The sequence below is a fragment of the Epinephelus lanceolatus genome, chromosome 15, assembly GCF_041903045.1.
Source record: "Epinephelus lanceolatus isolate andai-2023 chromosome 15, ASM4190304v1, whole genome shotgun sequence".
Classification (NCBI taxonomy): Eukaryota; Metazoa; Chordata; class Actinopteri; order Perciformes; family Serranidae; genus Epinephelus; species Epinephelus lanceolatus.
Window position 1 is genome coordinate 11,945,767 of NC_135748.1, and position 20,689 is coordinate 11,966,455.

The 20,689-nt window shown below is 41.8% G+C and overlaps 2 protein-coding genes across 2 annotated transcripts; one reads left to right on the forward strand and one right to left on the reverse strand.

The window, feature by feature from the left end:
• Positions 1-2,497: 2,497 nt before the first annotated feature.
• Positions 2,498-4,706, reverse strand: insm2 (insulinoma-associated 2). The gene has a single exon (XM_033643181.2). It carries the CDS (start codon positions 4,649-4,651, stop codon positions 2,648-2,650), a length of 2,004 nt encoding a protein of 667 aa, XP_033499072.2. The 5' UTR covers positions 4,652-4,706; the 3' UTR covers positions 2,498-2,647.
• An 11,313-nt stretch (positions 4,707-16,019) lies between these two features.
• On the forward strand, positions 16,020-20,072 carry nfkbiab (nuclear factor of kappa light polypeptide gene enhancer in B-cells inhibitor, alpha b). The gene is made up of 6 exons (XM_033643594.2): positions 16,020-16,353; positions 17,690-17,795; positions 17,963-18,173; positions 18,916-19,004; positions 19,140-19,400; positions 19,492-20,072. The coding sequence occupies exons 1-6, from the start codon at positions 16,100-16,102 to the stop codon at positions 19,525-19,527; spliced, it is 957 nt and encodes a 318-aa protein (XP_033499485.1). The 5' UTR covers positions 16,020-16,099; the 3' UTR covers positions 19,528-20,072.
• The last annotated feature ends 617 nt before the right edge of the window (positions 20,073-20,689 follow it).

Consider the following 20,689-nt stretch of genomic DNA (forward strand, 5'->3'; position numbering starts at 1 on the left):
AATGGTCACAGCTGTGGTTCTCCAGGGTTTGTCAGGATTGAACGATTTTCCGTTTGTTTTACATGCTGGCTTGTTTGCCACGTTTCTCCATGAATTCCTTTTCTCCATGGCCTGACTCCTGGTAAAGGAAACATACATATATATACGATCTTTATTTGAAAATATAGATCTGAGTTAAAGGTTTTGCATTATGCTTCACTGCTTGGAGAAAATGTATTCACAACTGTATTTTCTGTTACTGTTTGATTTTTGATTTCAGCCATAGATTCTCTGTAGAGAGAAAAGGGATTATTAAACCTTTTTTTTTTACCCCTCTGTGGGGTTGAAATTGTTACAGATTTGCCAGTGTAATATGAGGTCAAATTCACATTGTGTTACTTTGTGTGTGAATATTTGAAGTCAGCTGAGATTTGAGTTGTCCCTTTAAATTATTGCTGTTACAATTATTGTTAATGCTGAGGCTAAAGCACCATTGATTGGTTGCGACACGTGGTCTCGTAGCCCCACGGCACTCTGGGACTGATCTGTACATGCTGTATGTAGACCACCTGCGTGTCACCGACTACGTCTCAATTGGCCTGGTTTAATCCTGTAAACACTCTGACAACCTGAACCTGTTTACACCACATCCTGAACTCTGTCCCAGTACCTTACACTCCTTTATACTGTTAGGATTAAAATACCAGTGACTCCACAAAATCACTGGAGTCGTGATGGTGTTTTTATAGCCCCATGATTGGCAGCAACCAAAATACACAGAAACCCTCCATTAGCCACAGAAATGTCCCTTCATATATAAAAATTGTAACTTCTGTGCCCGTGACAATGGACGCTCTGAGCGTGAGGGCTGTGATGCATACAGGTTCAGCCGTTGTCCAGATGTTAGTTTGGAGACAACGCTGATGTATGTAACTACTGACTGTACATACTGCATGACTCCAGTCCAGTACTAACTGCATGTGTTATGGAACAGCTGTATCACAACACACACATGCACGCTCGCACACATACTCCTCAAACTATGTTACTGTCAGACCTGTAGTATGTAAACGTGTAATGTCTCTTTTGGACACAGAGAGCGTGGATGTGCGATGATGGAATTTGACAATAAATGATTCGTACCACTTGACTGAAGGATCCATTCATATATTTGTGTGTGTGTGTACGCACTACCTTTAAAACCACATTAATAAGTCAAGGGGCAGGACGTTGATCTTACTGTATTAACATTTATTGACAATAATTTAGAATAAATTTCACATTCAACCTCAAACATATCAAAATAGTATTGTATAGGCTTCATAGAACCACAGTTACATTTTTAGCATCATGAAGGCATTTAGCAAATATTCCAACAGTTATATATAATCAATAAAGACGAAAGACATTTTCTTTTACAAGCAGTACTAACATTAAATGTTCCATTTCTGTATGAAAATATTTTATAGCTGAGAACTTTACTGGCACATTTATTTTACTATAAAAAGGCATATTATGGTCTGTCTGATTATTTTCTTCTTTTTTTTTTATTGTTCACTGTACATGAAATAGTCTTTGAAATATTGTTAGGACATTGATTCCGTCTCCAGTTCTTGGGGTGAGGAAGGGCACTTTCTAAATGTAATTACAAGTCACTACATATTACACCAGTCAGTAATGTGACACAGACTCCACCTGGGCTTCAGTGTAATCTGATTACTTTGCAACAGAAAAATGTTGACATTCTGTTTAAATGTCTGCCTCATGTAGAGAGACTTGTGTTGATCATTGCTTCAGTATAATCAGATCAAATTTGTACCCTCTTATCTTAGTCATGATCAAAATGCCATTTCTGTCAAACTTAAGTTGTCCCATTCTCTCAAATCTTCACCAACAGTTGAGTTACTGTGATTAAATGTCAAATCATTTACAGAGAGCTGAAGCTGAAAAGAGATAGCATCATCTGTGCCAATACAGATCAGGACAAATATTCTCTTTATGAGAATAAAAAATGTAGAAACTGCGTGACTTCAGATTGCATTACTGACTTTACTCTTTGCATCAACAACCTAAATACTGATAAGATGTAAGATGTGTTTTGATTTTAGGATTTCGACAGAAGCCCTTTTATGGGTCACTTTAATTTCCCGTCATGTTAAAATTTCTGTCTTAATAATAATCATGCTATTAAACTGAACAAACTGCGGGAGATTACAGAAGCCATCTGTGTTTGCGGACATGGTGTCAGTAGCCTGGTCAGGGGTTGTGGTTCATTTGTAGGCTACAAGTTTCAGTAGTTCTGTTAGTTTCAGCACCACGGACAGTTCCAGTTTAACTGTCAGCACTTTCAGCATCACAGAAAACTTTTGTTAACTCTTGCTTTTGGTTCATCTTATCAGTTTTATGACCATGGAAAACGTCTGCAACCTTCTAGTGTCATAAGTGTCATTTTTTCTGACCTTTAAACCAAAGGCATAGTGCTCTTTGACCACAACTGACACACACAGCCCTCAGAGAACAATGGCTGAGATAAATGTTGTCTTCAGTGTGGATGAAAACAGCTAAAAGCCACATTTAACATGTTCCCTGTACTGACAACCAGTGACTGATTATTTTTCCAAATTATGCTGTTTGGCTTGTTTGAGTGTGTCTGTGTCTCGTGCGCGTTTTACGGTCGCACCGTCATCTGCAGCAGCATCACCTGCCGGCTTTCGGTGGGATGAGATTTGTTGATGTGTCTCGCGAGCCCCGGGGAGCTGAAGAATGTGGACGGACAGTGCTTGCACGTGTAGATCTGCTGCTGCTCGCACTCCCCGGCGCCGCTCTCGTCTCCCTGCGAGTGGAACACGTCTGGTCTGAGTCCTCCTCCCAATGTTCCCGCCAGTAACTCGTCCCTCATCGCGTGCCACAGACGGTGCTTGTCTCTGATTTCAACTGACGGGAAGCGCGCGCCGCACAGGTGACAGAGGAACACCTGGCTCTGTCCTCCACCGGTCTCGCGCGCCTGGCCATAAGACGATGGGGGCGGGGACGCTCGCGCTGTCATCTCGTGCGCGGCAAGGTGTTTCCTCAGGTAAGCCTGCCGGCGGAATTTCTTCCCACAGTACCGGCACTCGAACACTTCCTCCTCCGGTAAAGACTGGACAAACGGTAAGGGAGGATGAGGAAGTGACGGCCGCTGCTGCTGCTGCTGCTGCAGCTCCGCGCGCTCGTCTGGGTTGCCGTTTAGTAGAAGGAGGCTCGAGGGTGGACTGTCCGCCGCTCTCACCTGCTGCTGCAGCTCCAGACAGCTCTCAACCGGGTTCCGGTAATGAAGCGAGGAGTCATAGTGCGGAGGCGCGAGGCTGTCGCTGTCGGGGCTGTCCCGAGACCGAGCGTGGAGCAGCACCAGGGACGGCTCGCCCCTGATGCGGGAGCTGTCCAGCACTCCGTGGTGCTGATTAGTGTTAATACGCAGCAGCTCGTTCTCTTTGCCCTCCAACTCTACTGGCTGCCTCTCGTGCTGAAGGAGCCCTCGTGCCTCTTTTAACGGCTGGCTCTTGTTTGTCGGAGTCTCTCCTGCTTGGTTGTTTACCGGACGGGGTTTGTGCCAGCGGCGGTGAGATGCCAAGTTGGCGGGACAGCTGAAGATTTTGTCGCACTCGGGACAGCGGTACTCCACGCGCACTATGCGGGAGCACTTGTGCTGCGCGAGGGAGAAAGGGTCGGGGTACTCCTCTTTACAAAGCTGGCAGATGAACTCTCCCAGCGGCTGGTTCCCGGTGGGCGCAGTGGACTTCTCCCGCTGTCTCCTCAGCTCGGGACTTTCCTTCTTGATTCGCAGACCCAAAACTGGCGAGGTGGTGACTTCATCCTCGAAGTTCAGTTTCCGGTTCACTTTGGGTTTCTTTGACGGGTTTCCCACGGACTGTTTGTTGTGTCTGTTGCTGTTCAAGCGTTGGTCCTGCTCGAGGAACGAGCGTTTCCTCGCTGCGTGATGCTGCTCCTGGTTCATCAGTGTCAGCGGCGGGAACAAGTGCGCGTGACCCATACTCTGCTCGTATTTGTCACTGGGACCGTAGGACGGCGCGTGGCGGCTGCTGCTCGCGAGGAGCCTCTCGATAGAAGCGGACACCGAGGTCGGCGTGGAGCTCACCAGGAATGGAAGCTCCGGTAACTCCGACACTGGAGATGATGTCAGGCACTGACTGGGGAACAGCGGCTGCTTCTCTCCTTCCTCGTGGTGTTCCAGAAGTCGCGTGCCGACCGGTTTAACGGGGCTGCAAGACTCAGTTACGGTCAAGTCGCGTGGTGGTAGTGGAGGAGGAGGGAGGAAGCAGGAGAAATCACTATCAGGAGTCAAAACGTCCACCTCGCTCACCTGCTCCTCGGTCTCCGGTAATTGCGCGCGCCGGTCCGCCTCCGCCTCCAGCGCAGACTCCACGTGCGGGCTCCAAGCCTCTCTGACACCGGCGGAGTCTTCGCGGGACACCGGGAGTAGTCCATCTGCCCGTTCAAAGGAGAAAACATTCAACGCGCCTTTCTCCTTCCCGGCCTCCGGTTTTGTCGCCTCAAAGTTCTCACAGTTGCTCCTGTCACCGTCAGACGGTACCGGTTTGTTGTTAGTGTTACTTCGTGAGCGGTATGACGCCGCACATCGCCGGTTTCTCTTCACCAAGAATCCTCGAGGCATGGTGATGATGACGATGATGCTCGGCGCGTGGCACCACCAGGCGGAAAGAACAACAACTCTTGTCTCGAGCCCACTTTCAAGTAGAGCTTTGAAGTGGCGGGGAGAGAGAGGGAGGGAGAGAGAGGGAGAGGCGCGCGCAGGTGTGATGTGTGCACGAGAGAGATAACTACAGAGACACAACAGTGTCCGTGGTGCGCGTGCTTGTGTCGATCCACCAGTCTCTGTCTCTCGCACACACACAATACAGACTTGAATGAGTTTTCGTGCAGTGCCAGTGCCGCCATAATTATAGGCTTATTAGTAGGCTAATTAGTGTTATTTAACTTATTTAAATTCAACTATCATAGGCCTACCTACATTTGGGAACAAAGAAGAACAACGACTAATGACTGGAGGTGTTATTTGGCCTAGTCACTGTGATTCATTTCTAAAAGAGATTCGGTTCAGTTTACCTCCCAAAATGACTTCAAAATTATATATGTCTGTAAGAGCAACTACAAGGTCAAATGTGCACTCACCTTCATCTGGAATTATGAAGTCCAATGAGACTTTTCTAGTCAAAGTTTGAGCTATTAACCTATGATGATGCTATGTATGAGAGTTCAACATTTGGTGCTTCATGGGATACACTATATACGACAGCACACACACACAGAATCAAATGCTCAAAATGTCTCCCCAATACACCCTATTGATTAAAAAAAAAATCCTAATTTCTAAAATAAAATGAAAAAAAAAAAATGCTGTCCATTCACATGCAACTATGCACTTTGTCTGAAAAAAAATCATTAGCAAACGTGATAATCATAAGTAAACTAAACAAGTTGGCATTATTATTACTACTGGTCCTAGTTTTACAGTGTAAAACACACTGCACACTGCACACTGTACACACTGGTCCTAGTTTTACACTGTAAAACTAGGACCAGTGTGTACAGTGTGCTTGGTCTTATTTCATGGTACTAGTTATGAAGCACACACTCAATAACAAATAATTTGTTTAATTGAATAGTTTATAGGGTTTTTAATCTATATATGTAATGGAGAAAAAACATATTGTTTTGTAAGAGATTGCTGTTGATCATTTTACCCCCCAACAAAGAGAAAGAAATTAAAACCACGACTGAGATGGTTTACATTTTCGAGGTCATATATAGCACATGGCACCATATTCAGTTCATATAAGTTCTTCTTTGAATGCAGGTGTATTTCCAAAGTGGCAATCTGAAATACTTGCAAGGGCCAGTTTCCAATTTCCATTTGTGGAGGTCAAGCATTCCTCAGTGCCCCCCATCCATTGGACCCCAGTGCAGCCACGCTACCTGTACTGTTTATATTTACGCCCCTGTCAGGTGGTGAACCCCAGCAGAGGCATTGTTCAACTGCTGTGTGTAGTTACAATCACTCAAACACCATACTGTCTATCTTTTTGAGTGTTAAAGTGTTACTCATTAATGTTGCATTGCATTTGTGATTAATGTAGACGGTGGTAACTTTCATTTATTGCATATTCATATAGTAGCTTTACCTTACAGCTGTACTTGCTTATATGATAAATAACATGATAGGAAATAAGTTTTCAAATTTACCCCCAGCAGATTTGGTCCCCCCCAGATGTTGATTCCTTGCAGTGTATAAATTATAATTTATGTAAGTTTATAGGTTTATATGGCTTTTGTCATTGCTCTTACTGTTGTTAGTCTCTGAGTCATGTCCTGTCACACTGTGGTCTAACTGGGTCCTCTTGAAATACAGTGCTTATTTTTCTGAGAACTGTAGTTTATTAGTGTCATATTTTCCATATACTGTATGGAAATAAGTAGTTTATCAACTCAGATTTACATTAAACCACTAAAGTATTATTGTAATTGGTTCCATTATTCACAATGATTCTACTCGTTTAATTGTTCCACTCAGTAAAAATTGTCTTTTTTGCAGCATTTAGCCATAGTATAATTTTGTATGGCTTGCTGGAGTATGAAATAACATATTAGTTTTAATTGTTCCCACGTTAATGATGATCTTTTCCTCTTATTTGTGGGAGATGGTGGACTGTCACCTGTCACTGATGAACATGTTAACCTACACTATGTTCAAGAGGAAAACCTGATCAGATGTGTGTGTTGGAGTCAGTGTAGGCCGATATTTAGAAATAGTAAAACCCATGGGAACACAGATCATATCTTTTAAAGAGTACTAATGACCGTTTCTATCCTGCTGAAGTGTCTGATTATCTGTGTCTTTGTTGGTGGTGGTGGGAATACCTCGGGTATAGCTTTCCCTCTGCGTGTGTATGTGTTCACATGGCGTTATCTCCCCAACAGAATGACAATGCAGTGAAAGAGTGAAGAATACGGAGGGAGATGATGATCTGTGTGTGTGTGTGTGTGTGTGTGTGTGTGTTGGGACCATTCACACCCGTCCTCCCAGAAGCTGCTCTGGCTGATAAGAGATCGGAGGGAGATTCATCTATCCATCCATCCATCCTCTCCCCCCGGGCTTGGCCGGCCCCACCGTGCGGGCCAGGCGGTCTATAGCCCGGCCAGTGGGCTCAGCCAGCCTGCGTCGCTCCCTGGAAATCAATCAAGGCGGATGAGCGTGAGAACAAGCTTGAGGGTCGGGCTGCTGGCTTGATGAGGGCCGCCTGGGGAATAGAAATGAGATGGGTGGTGAGTCCAACACTAAAAACTAATTAAGCACCAAGCTTTCTAGGTTTTATGGTTGTTTTCACTGTAATTGTGAGCTGCTAATGTCTTCCGCACAGAGGGAACCTTTACACAGGTTCAGCCTGTATTGATCTGACTGAAACAGTAAACATGTGAGTGACTGAGGCCCGAGTCAGTTTAATGTCAATCATTTCACCCCACATTGTATTGTATGGAAATTGTCTCAAAAAGGAAGAAACAGACTATGTTAGGAATTACTAAAATAAAAAAAATGTTAATGGTGAATCAAAACAAGAGAAATTAATTCAAAATTCTAATTTTTCTTTCTTGTCTCATCATTTTAGATTGCTCTCCCATAAATTTGACCTAGGCAAAATTGTGATTTACTTTACATTAGGCTGCTTAGTTAATCATAATTTTGACATTCTCTGACTTAACCTGGTGCATAGGCCTACTTCAAAATGATGATGTATCACACCAACATCTATAGGCCTATTATTATTAGTATTATATTTGTGATTGATAACCAAGACAAAAGAGTGGATTGGGACAGAGATCTCTGCCATGAGGTTAAAATAATAAAACCCCATACTGTAAAACTTAAGTTAGTAGCCCATTTGCTTAAATCTCTGAATTCAACAGGCATATATTTGGGAAAGACATCTGTATGGGACATGTCTTTAATTCCTGCTCAGCAAAGATGGGAAATACAATCAAATTGTTTATTTGAAGTATAAAAATTAGGCTTCTGATAACACATTAATTATGAGTCATTCACTTGATCTATAGCTCTGACAGACAACGCATCAGAGACAGAGTGACTTATGGCACTGTAGGATTATGGCACCCGGCATACTGACACAACATCACTTTATCCTGTTAAAACAATACTCACAGCTTAGATTCATTTTTATGAAAAACCCTTTAGATTATTTTGATCGGAGGACCCTTATGGACTAATTGAATCTGAATAACTTACCTGTAGCCAAACCAGGCTAGTCAAACGGACTGGATGTTTCTTTGGGACTTGGCTTGTAATTGAAGTTTTATGGTATTTTAGAATAAAAATTGCAGGCTGGTGTAAGGAGGGACAGGAAAGAGCAGGCAGCTCTCAATAGTTTAAAAACAGGGTAAATGTTCTCAGTCAGTGTCCTGAAAAATATGGATCCACAGACAGTCTGAGAAGGCTGTTGGCTGGAGGACACATAAAGTGTGTGTGTGTGTGTGTGTGTGTGTAGTTTGCATCGCATCAGAGGGCAGTGAGGTGGATAATCCTCCAGACTGCTGAAAATGACTCTATTGATTTGTGCTCCTCAGTCACAAGCCTTTAAGTACTGCAGCATTATACAGCTGAGCTATTTGTGTTTACATAGAGTTTACATCTTAACTGATGGGAACTGTGTTTGTACAGAGCCAAATATCTGATAGAAAAATAAGGAAACCAGTTAAATTGAGACATTTCACTGGTTCTCACCTAATTAGATGTCTGGAATAGTTTTAGGACTCCAGTTAACGTTATAGTAACATTAGAGAGAGGTTTAATTTAGTGTCAAGTGTCAAATTTCCATCAGCTTGTTCATCAGCTTTTATGTGATGAGGTAATAAACACAGAAATCATCCATGAGCCCCTGTCAGTTCATTGCTCCTCTGCACCATGCTCAGGCTTCATCATAGTGAGAGTGAGAGATAAATCTTTGGTGTGTAGGCTCAGTAGTGTGACAATTGAGCTCAATAAAGCAATCATCTGTCGCCATCTAGTGGCACAGATTCCCAGGACCAAAAAATGATTGTTTGAAGCTGCTTTGTTGGCTTGTGTAACTAACTGTTTAATTCACTTTGGAAATAGTATTTTGACAAAACAAATCCAGCTCAAGATCATCTCAATAACGGTCAACTGTACATAATCATATTCATCAGAAGATGGACTGTAGGGCACTCTGGGTACAACCAACAAGTTACTGTCTGAAGACCGCAGAGGTCAGATGTGGGTGAGCAGGCCAGAAACACTGAGGAGCTGAGTTATGTAGTGCCTTAAAAACCAGTTCTCTGTTGAATGGTAAGCCAGTGAAGTGATTTAAGTATTGGATTAACGTAATGATGAACTACAGCAGCTGAACTCTGTGTGAGTTGTAGTTTTCTTGTTAACTGTTTTGATAATCCAGTAAAAAGAGCACTGCAGTAATATAATCTGTGCAAAATGAACACATAAACCAGTTTCTCAGCATCGGTTTGTGATATAAATTTTTTTAACTTTCGATATATTTCTCAGGTGATGGAAATATATTCTTGTGATACATATGTTATTTTCAAAATTATGTCAGCATCCAGGATGACACCCAGGTTTCAGACCTGCTCATTGACCTCTAGGTGGCGTGATAGAAAGTATGACATTACGTATTTCCTCGTCCTGTTTTTAGGGCCAACAAGAAGGATTTTTCGTTTTGCTCATGTTTAGCTGTAAGAAGTTTTGTGCACATCCAATAGTCTGTGTCCATAGTGCATTTTTTGAGGGTGTCAGTGTAAGGTCATTGGGATAAAGAGAGATATAAAGCTGTGTGCTGTCTGCGTATGAATGATAGGATATGTTATCATTCTTAATGATATTACTGTGTGGGATCTTGTAACACCCAATAATGTAATAATTTACTGAAAATGTAATAAAATGTCCTGACTCATATTGTAATAACATTTTTACCTATAATGTGTAATTTCATTTTCAGTTTGATCTCTCCAAAATTATTACATCATCAGTTTTTTTTTAAAAAATGACCCACCTGAAGGGTATTACATTATTGGTGAAATTGTGTTTACAATATCAGTCACAACAGTTTTATTGGTCATTGGTACATTGGTCAAGTTATGACATTATCTGGTGTTATTATTACATTTTAGATCAGATTATGTGAAGGTTTTATTACATTGTTAGGTAATATTACATTTTCAGGGAATTATTACATTATTGGGTGTTGCATGGACTTTTAGCTTTTTTAAATTCATCTCACATGGACAAAAGGTCCTAAAAGCGCAATGGATGAAGTCACAGCAGCTACTAACCTTGACCTGATGATATGGCTGATAGCTCTGAAAAAAGCTTGATTGAGTGCTAAAAAGGATGAAAATATTACCGAAAAATACAAATTAGATAAAATAAAAATAAAATATGTATACACTATATACAGTTTTTACTAATACAAATATTGTATGTATTGTATGCACAGGACAACTGAAATACACACATGGTGACAGCAGCCCTCTGACTCCACCTGCTGACTGAAACCTTGCCTGCAGAGTAAAAAAGTTGCCTCCACTCATTATTTCTTCCCCTCTGACCCACCCTGGTGCTGCTGGTCTGTCATTCTCCCTGACAGTGTTACTTCGAGTCTGGGTGGCCTTGTTTGGTGTCTTTGCACCCAGTGACAAACCCAACCATTCTACAGGAGATGAACATTTGATTCCAGTAGTCTGTTGTTCACTACAGCACCAAATAACAGGAAACCTGAGTTGTGACTCTGTGTGGAATCAGTACAATTTGCACAATCTATTCTTAATTTTTCTTTTCAACAAAGTGCTGTAAGATAGAAAACAGTAAAAAGGGAAGTCTGGCCCACTGACTGCATAAACCCCCACAGCTTATTAAAGCAGACTCAGCGAAATCCAGGAACATCAACAAATGAGTTAACAACACTACTGCAAAGTAATCACAGCTAAGCTGTGCACTATTTTAGAGTTTGCTATTTAAATTCTCTCAAGTAAGTTGAATAGTTTAACTGCACTTGTTGTAACTGCTGGAACAGTTAGCAACCAACATTTCACACAAAGTTGAAAATCAAATATTTTACTTTCCATAAAAAGTTAGTTCAGTTGATGATCAAGTAAATCCAGATAAAATACATGTTAAAGCAACATAACTGAGATGTATCTATTTTTCTTTTTCTACAACATTTGGAAAAATATTTTAAAGCAGAAAAGTCTCTGACTCAACTCAAACTTTATCCCAGAATCTTTATTTTTGTATCCCCACATAAAATGTTAAATGTAGCCTTAGCTGTAAATCTTTATGACAGATTATAAACACTGATTAAAGAAGCATTCAGATATTTTACTTAAGTATATTCAGCAATACTACAATATAATATGCTTTTAGAAGTAACAAATCTGCATTCTTACTTTACATACAGAAGTAAAAGTGCATAAGTATTAACAGCAAAATTAACTATTTAATCAATTAAATCAAAAGTAAAATTACTAACACCCCTTTCAGTGTTCACTACATTATTCTATGCATTTTACTGATGAGTCTCATTATAAATCAGCTACTGTGTGAATGGTGTTTTCATGCTGTAGTTGATGGAGGCGGTTTAAATTTGTTGGTAGTTTAATCTTATATAAACTGATCGTTTTGTATGTAAAACCTGAGTCACTGTCACAGTTGAGTGAATAGTTTCATCTGAAATGTAATTATTAAAGTAACATACCAGGGAAATACTCAAATAAAGAACTAGTGCCGTAAAAAGTACAGTGCTAGAGTGAGTGTACTTAGTTACATTTCACAAGTGATAATAAAAATCAAACTTAATTTTGAAATAAATTTCAAATACACAGGATACATTGTGACTGCTGCTCTGCTCTTTTGTGCAGAATACACTATAGAATATTTCCTGCTCTTAATGGTGCCATTTTGAATGCTTGCCTGTTTGAAGTACAGATGTATACTGAGGAAGTGAACTGAAACGAAAGTAAACATTTATGCCACATGCCTGTAAAATCCTCCTGTAAATGTGGCGGAGTGTCTGCCAGACAAGTAGTCAGTCTGCAGTTCAGCGAAGGAAGCGGGAGGTGTAGTGAAAGGGAAGCAGGTAGAGAAGCAGGTAGAGAAACAGGTGAAACAGTGAAGCCCCACAAAAGGGGCTTTTGTGTCTCTGTCATGCTTTCAGTCTCCGCACAGTCATAAGGTCAGAATGTGATTTGATGAGTCATCGCTCACTTTGACCCTTCACCATAATGTAATTTTACTGTTTGTGGCAGATTGAGTGATTCATGATGAGTCATTGTGTGTTGTACATGTCTGTTCAGGTCCAGAATACCCAGGGATTCCCACGACACATACACTCACACCCAAACGTGCACAGATACTGCACATGCAGGTATGCATACAGTCAGTTATATAACAAAAGCTATTCTTCTACAGCATATTCAATGGGAATGCTGTAGCTCACATTGTGAAGCTAAAGCTTTTGTTTTAAAAATTTGGGTCCAACATTTCAATTTCAGTTTCCACTATACATATAGAAAACACATTTGTTCTTATATTGACCTTTTGTCTGTGTGGTTGCTATTATACAAAATAATTGAACCACCAGGCAACTTCAAAAGAACTCACTGCGTGATTTGAATTTCAATTTTGTTTTCAACTGATAATACTGTATCTCACTTTTTATTGCATACACCAAGTGAAACTATTTCAGCCTCGACTCACACACACACTTCACAGTATAGTGAGCTGGATGAACTGACACTGTAGTGCAAAACTGGATGCCAGGAACTGTTAGTGTTTGTCCATTTTGCCAATGTTATTTCACCGCTTACACTCCTCTTTTCATGTTTTCACTTGTGCGATCAGTATTTTAGTTTTACTCTTACTGCGAGAAACACTGAGGTGACACATTAAGATGCCAAGAAAAATATTTGGCTTTAATTCTGCTCTTTTCCTGCTTTGTACCTTATTACAGTAAAAGCTAAAACAAAAAGATTTAAAAATCCAATATGGAGAACATTCTTTATCAAAATAAAACACACACATGCATGATTACACATACAGCACATACTGTACAATAAAATCAAATGTATCAAATATACGGATAGAAAAGTTTTATAGCCAGTTTAAAGTATTTTTTTCACAAGGGCACAGGGAAATATACTGCAGCTCGTTAAACAGTGACAATGTGTTAAATTAATTGACACTTAGATAAATATTTCTTCTCCAAATCCCAGAACGATCATAAAGATAAGGTTTATCACAGATTATGCAATCTCAGTTTCCTTTCCCAGGTTTTCCAGTCAGAGCGCACTCCAGTCATAAATAGGCAATCAGCAAAGTGTTGATGACTCGGGTTTCATTTTTGAAAAGTCCAGAAAAGTTAGCAGGGAGACACCCCAGAAAAACACTGATTACACAGAAAAAAGTCCAGGATCGTTTCTGATTTTTGAAAGTATAATTACTTCCTTCCACATCTAAGGCTGCCAGTACAATATTTAGCTATATGTTCCATGTATTAGAATTTTGTTCCTGTACTGTTTTAAGCATCTGTTGTTTCAGACTTTCGTGTCAGTTACCGTAATGATGCCAAGTCGCACTGGTTTCATCTGACTGGTTTCCGGGTCAAAATGATTCAGATCTGCTAACTCCAATCATATCGGCACATCTGCATTTAAACAGAAAAACGTGCCTCGTGCTTCCTGGCAGTGTCCAACACTGTTAGTCCACTTAGATGGCGGATTGCCTCGATTGACCTTTATTAAACAATCTTCACCTCTTTTGTCCTCTGTCTAGATAAGCAGACATGACACAAAAGAAACTCTTAAGTAATTTGAAATCAATATTAATTCACAAATGGAATTTGAATGATGTACAGTGCTGTAGAGATTTGCTAAACTTTCGTAATATACCTGAGATACTAAATTCCCTCAGCCTAAATACATAAAGCTTGGAGCAAATTTGTGTAACTGCTTTGTTTTCCCTTCGTCTCCAGGTCTTCCAGCCTGCTTTGTGCATTCCTTTCCTCCATTCATCTGCCTTATTATGGTTCAAACAGAGGTCTTGTTTTCACTGCGCCTTCAAAGCTGATTGTGATCAGCAGGCCAGATACATAATATGAATTTAGAATGAACTGTGGGTGTGAATGTGGCCTGTGTGGTTTGTTCTCCACAATCTTTCCATTCTTGCTTCAGGAACTGATATACAGTACTGACGCAGAATGCAGTGTTAAACTGGGACATGCAATTGTTGCACAGTGACTTATTCTTAGTTAAAAATTATTCAACAAGATAAATGCCTAAATGTAGTTAATGCTGCTTGAGATCCTGCACAGAAACTGTTTTCCAGTTGAAACACTCTTCATTTGCATGAATCCTAGTTACTTTCTCACGTGACTTGTAAAAATGTGCTGAGAGCAAAGCCTGAGCTTCCCAGTCTAACTGGTCACACGGTGTGAACAATGGGAGGTAAAACAAGCCTGGAGTTTCCCTCAGGCCTCCAGAACATCACGTTCAACTCGATGTTTGTTTTTAAAGGGATAGGTCACACAGCCTCACAAAGTCTCGCGGCCTTATCGAGGACTTGGAGTCCTTCCATTTTATCTGCAGAGGAATTGAATGAGTAATTTGATACTGGGTTATTAAAGGCACTGCGGCAGATTCAGGGGGAGTTTAATCCTCTACTCAATATAAAATCTGTGGTGGCGTCATTCACTATGTTCAGAAATAGTTGGCAGGATGTTACGTACAGTTAGAGTGTTAGAAAATGATAATGTTTTTACATAATATCAATTAGTCTATGCATGCACTGAACTGGAAAAAGACATAAGGCACAAATTACTTATTATAGTGTATTGCTTATCATAGCTCCTCTGACATATCTTTAGCAACAAACACATAGTCTTGACCATGTGGTCAACATCCACGCGTCTCAGGGGAAACTCCAGTGCAGGCCTGCTGGTGTGCTCTTGTGTTCATCATATCATTTTCATGCTGTGATAAACAACTGCAGTCACACTGCAATCATACTTGAAATTTTGGAGGAAACTCCTGTGTACACTGCACACTGCACACTGCAGTCCCCCACCTGCAGGTCCTCCCACACACTCATACTCTGAGGGGCTGCTGAGCGACATTTCCTTTCGTTTAAGTGATTCAGCAGGGGCATGCTAAAGACGGTGCATCTTAAGGACTTTCCATGCAACTGTCCTTGACTAACAGAAAGTCTTCAATGTGATAAAACATGTGCAGCCATACAAGGGTGTAGGTTTGGTTTCAACACCGGGGGAGACACATGTGAAATGGGGGGTTTGGGGAGGTGCTCCACCACAAATCTTTAAGCATCAAATACTTTCTATTGAATTTTTATGCAGCAGTCTGTGCCTTTTCTGCATCAGTTTATGTTGTAAATGCCCATGTTCTACACATTGAGGGGGATGTGTCTACACCTACCTAACCTTATGATACATAGAGGCCTTTGCTTCAAGTTACTATGACCTTGGCTTCCCTTCTGTTAGAGTAAACATTAGATTTCTTGAAGCAGAGATGTGGTTTTAAGGCTGTTTTTGTCCAAATACTTTTGGCCAGGTTGATTTAAAAGTGCATAATTTTTATGAAATATTATACTTTGCATAATAACTGAGAAGAGTGTTTTCAAAGTAACTGCTGATTTCAAGTTTGAGGCGTGGACAGAAAGAAAATGCATATTTGTTGGGTACATGTGTCATTAAAAGAGTCCAAATACTTAAATACTGCAGAAATGTATATTTTAAGTGCAGCAAATGTAGTGTGCAAAATGACTTTGCTCTCTTGGTGACAAACTGAGGAGTGTATTTATATGCGTCTGAATAGAAATCCCCTTGGAGCCAGCAATCTGTATGCTGTGTTATTCTGAGTGACAGTTTTCTGGAAATCCCCCACCTAGTTGTTAGCTCCGCCCCGCCGCAGCCACACAGAGGGCATTAACAGACTGCTGCACAAGTCTGCCAGTAGACAACCAAGTGCACCTCGTACTGAATAACAAACCATTATGGACCTCCACCGGACCAGTATATTGAACCAAATGGATTACAACCGGGAGTCTAAAGAAGGGAAGCCGGCTCAGTCGACAGAGGAGCGGCTCGACAGCGGTTTGGATTCGCTGAAGGAGGAGGAGTACCAGGCTGTGGCGGCCGAGATCCGTCGGCTCCAGGTGGAATGTGAGCCGCCGCAGCACAAACAAGCTCCCGCTGTAACCGGAGAGCTGCACGAATGGAAAACACAGATCACAGAAGATGGAGACACGTAAGTCGGACCAGGAATAACATTACAGACTTAAACACGGGGATATTTGTGCTTTTTTTTTCTGAGGTAACGTTATAGCCAGACTTGCAGTATCGCCTGAGCAGGCCCAGCTCGGGTCCTGGAGGTAATTTGATCCCTTTCCTGTGGGGAATGTCTGCCTCTAGCTTGTCATTACAATGCACAGGCCCGGGCCTAACTCCGTCCGGGTTGGGGCTTATTTTAGCGTTACGACGTCTGAAAGTACGCGACTGCAATGTTAACAATACACAGAACGGGTGTCCGGTTTGATAATGGGTTTAGCTGCGGTCAGACACGGTGGTCTTGGACGTAAACAAAAGGCTATTATCAGGAGGGAATCTACTATGGCCGCGGGTCAGACTGGGAAAGTCCCGGGCGCGCGGCCAAGGAATCCGACCGCCGCGCGCTCCCGTGAAGCGAGAAGGAGGAAAAAACAAGAAAAAGTACCTTAAATTACACAAATGCACATTTGACGGGGCTGAGGGCGAAGCTGGCCCCTGGAGGACGTGTCTGCGGCTTGATGCTATCTTAAAACCAGGGGGAATAACATTAAGTGTCACCCCAAATGTTATTCTTTTAATTAAAATAAGTTATCCCCCAAGAAATAATAATTTAAACTCAGAACAGTAATGTGGCTGTTCTCATGGCACGTGCATGTATGCTGCGCCATTGCGTCAAAGTTTACAGCAACGTGACTTTATTCATCAGAAGTGAGCAGCGGAACTGTCTCATATGAGGCAATGAAGCATGAAATCATGTTACAGTGATTGAACCAATGGTTTAAACAAGGGATATAAGAGCAGTCTCAGTGTGGGGCCTGGGAACGCCTGGGGGCCTCAACAGCATCTAAATGAGCTAATTTGTTTCATTTGTTGACATTATTTTACTGTAATGGCAGTCTGAAGACATTATCCCTATTACAGCCAGTGTAAAATTGGCTGCTATGTTACACTTGAATGTTTGGAGGCCTGTGTTGTGTAAAGTTTTTCTTTGACTGATGATTTCTGATGGAAATAAAGTTGATTTTCATTTGAAGCATCTTCTTTTATATATCATTATTGTGTTTTCTCCTGTCGAGGATGCTGGCTTAAGTAAAACTACTCCATTTGTCCGCTTTTCTAGTATCTACTCTGCATTTAAAACTTGCTTTAAACTAGCTTTTCACTGTTAAAGTACCAGTATTAGATGTAGATGGAAAAACCACAATCAGAGATATATGTATTTTAATTTACTTGCTTACAGTATGTTAAAATAGACTTGGTTGTGTTATTTGCATGTATCATAACAGGTTTTCTACCTTCCCTCCCTGTCTCTATAGGCTGCTCCACCTGGCCATCATCCACGAAGCCAAGGACTACATCCGATCGATGATAGACCTGTCCAAGAACTCAGACTTCCTCAACACACAAAATGACCAGAGACAGGTACTGAAAAGGATTTATAAAAGAATATATTGACAGCTCCCCGGTCTCATTTTTATCATCTTCCCCTCTCCTCTATGTTTGTCTCCACCTCTTCCTGTGAACTTGCTCTATCTAGATGAGTTTTTATAGTAACTCACCTGTCTTCTCCTAACTTCTTCCTCTCCCAGACTCCTCTCCACCTAGCGGTAATAACGAACCAGGCCGACGTGTGCGAGCGCCTCCTGGTAAACGGCTGTGACCCCACGCTGGTGGACGACAACGGGGACACGCCTCTTCACATCGCCTGTCGCCATGGAAACCTGCTGTGCTTCAGCGTCCTCACACAGAACTGTCAGCCAGAGCATCTACACACAGTGATGGCTGCCTGCAACTACCATGGTAAGAGTGTAGCACGAGAACAGTGTTTCTTTTTTTCCTGAACTGATGTGGTTTTGATCTTTTCCTGTTTGGACGAGCTGAGCTTTTACTTTTTATAACACATCTGATAAATGCTTCAGTTTTCATCTTCAAAACTATACTTGTTTACATGTGAGGGAACAAGAATGTTTGTATTCAGCAGTGGTGGACTAAATTATTATGTTTGAACATTATTAGAGTATTATGTTCTGTAGCAGTGGTGGTAATTTCCATTCTGTGGCGGCCCACCCTTGGTGCCTGGAGACAGACGAGACACTGACCAGTCTGCTGCTGGTCTTAAGTACTGTTTAAACAGAGGAATGGTGGGCACGAAAAGAGTCATTTCTACTGCCCATTATCCCTGAACACTGTGGTTAGGAGGAAGGAAACATTTAAGCAAGCGAGGGGAATGCCATAGCCATTCATGCCATCACGTCCTGACAAAAACCCATCTATTACATGGCACATAATGTTAGGTGCTAAGGCTCCAAATAGATTTAGACTTGTGCAGACATTTTAAGCCTGAAGTATGGCATGGTTTACTGGTTTTCAGATTTCTTTGGGGACTAAATTTTTTTAAATATAGTTTTTTTTTTAATTCAAATTAGCATGGCTACATCCAGGCAAATACTGTTGTTGGCTCCTAAATTTTAAATAATTTGGAGCTTTAAAGTGACATATGCTGGTCTGGTGTCATTTGTTAAAGTCTGATGTTTTCTTGCAGGTCAGAACTGCCTTCACTTGGCCTCAGTTCAGGGTTTCCTGTCATTGGTTGAGAACATGGTGGATCTAGGAGCTGACATCAATGCAAAGGTAAACAGCACACATCATAGCTGTACATGAGAATACACACTTTATACACAGTATAGAATTAATCATTCATTTTAAGACATTTTGAGGACCCACCAGTTGCTAATAAAATCTTGTGGTTCTCTGCCTGCCCTATAGGAGCAGCGTAACGGTCGCAGTGCACTGCACCTGGCCGTGGACCAGCAGAATCTCTCACTGGTCAAACTGCTGCTGAAGAAAGGAGCAGACCCCAACCTCCTGACCTCTGGAGGCCACACTCCCTTCCACCTCACCTACGGTCGCACCAATGACGATATCAGGAAAGAACTGTTCTCACTGACCAGTCCTGACCTGAGGGAGCTGCCTGACAGTGAATCAGACGACAGTGAGGAAGAGGAGGACGAGGAGTCTGATGAGGAGGTGAGTGTGTTGAAAGTGTAGAACTTCCACTGTAACGTCGTTTCCTTTCTGGCTGGTGTATAACCGTCTTCTGTCCTCTTTGTGTTTGTAGGTGGGTTATGATGACATTCAGTGGAATGGACATTAGCAGGAAACAAGAGAGGGAGAGAGAGGAAGTTACAGAGGCAGGAGGCTGTGATGATGACGGTGAAGGACAAAAGAAACGGCTCGGCACGTCTACTACTTCCTGCTATGACGTCACATGAGCCCAACAGTGTGGGTGACACGGCGCGGGCGTGGCCGTTGACGAGACAGATGGACAGGCAGCTGCAAAGGAGAATCAGAGACTGATGGTGGAATATAACAATGAGTCCGCTCCAGGCTGTGGGAGAGCGGTCACGCTGAGATGTGAATACATGACACATTATGATGGGATGATTTTGCTGTATAAAGAGAGGATTGCTTGTATTCTGTAGACACTGCAAATCATTTGTCACCCAAAAAAAAACATCCATCCACACTGATGTACCAGCAAACAGCTCTGTTGTATGATATTGTAAATGCTGTGTATACAAAGATGTATTTTTTATGGAAGCTGTGAATGCGTACAGTTGAGCAGGTTGTATATGTCAGACAGCAAACAGTCCAGCACACTCCAGTTAAATTAAAGACACTCATATTTAACAGTAAAAAGCTGTGTGAGTATATTTGTGGGGACTGGGATGGGTGACATGAAGGGGCAACAGATGGCGTGTGATTGGAAAATTGCACTCGGTCCTGAATGGAGGTACTATGTTTGGAGAAAAAAATGCTTTCACACATGTACATTAGACGTAATTTTGGTAATATCACAAAAAACAAAGATGACACAGAGCCCAGCATATAATCAACAGCACCTGACAACATTACAAGGCTGCAATTATAGGAGAAATTGCTGCAACCACGTGTCCTCTGCTGCCGTCAGTATGTCTGTGCTTGTCTAACTGCCTCCATCAAAGCACGACAGCTGAATTTCAGTTCTGACTGGTCACTTTTTATTTTCATATAATGCATGTCAAGGAGGAAAGGCCTGATAACAACTCGTTTCCACTAAATGAGGAACTAACAGTCAATTGAGCTTGCAACAGTTCCTCCTGCTGCGTTTGTGTGTGTGTGTGTGTAGACGCAGTATGTGTGGAATGAGGCTGATTGCCTGGTTATCTAAATCAGGAAGTTTTTGGGGAGGGTGAGGCCAAGTAGGAAGGGACAGGAAATTCCCAGGAACAGAACACTCAGCTGTTTGCGACGTTGCTGCTTCTCATTCCTCCAAA

Bases quoted from the DNA above. Each gene is read 5' to 3' on its own strand.
- insm2 (XM_033643181.2), bottom strand. From the start codon at position 4,651: ATGCCTCGAGGATTCTTGGTGAAGAGAAACCGGCGATGTGCGGCGTCA.
- nfkbiab (XM_033643594.2), top strand. From the start codon at position 16,100: ATGGACCTCCACCGGACCAGTATATTGAACCAAATGGATTACAACCGG. The intron at 17,796-17,962 runs GTACTGAAAAGG...TTCCTCTCCCAG, and splicing joins CACAAAATGACCAGAGACAG to ACTCCTCTCCACCTAGCGGT. The intron at 18,174-18,915 runs GTAAGAGTGTAG...GTTTTCTTGCAG, and splicing joins GGCTGCCTGCAACTACCATG to GTCAGAACTGCCTTCACTTG.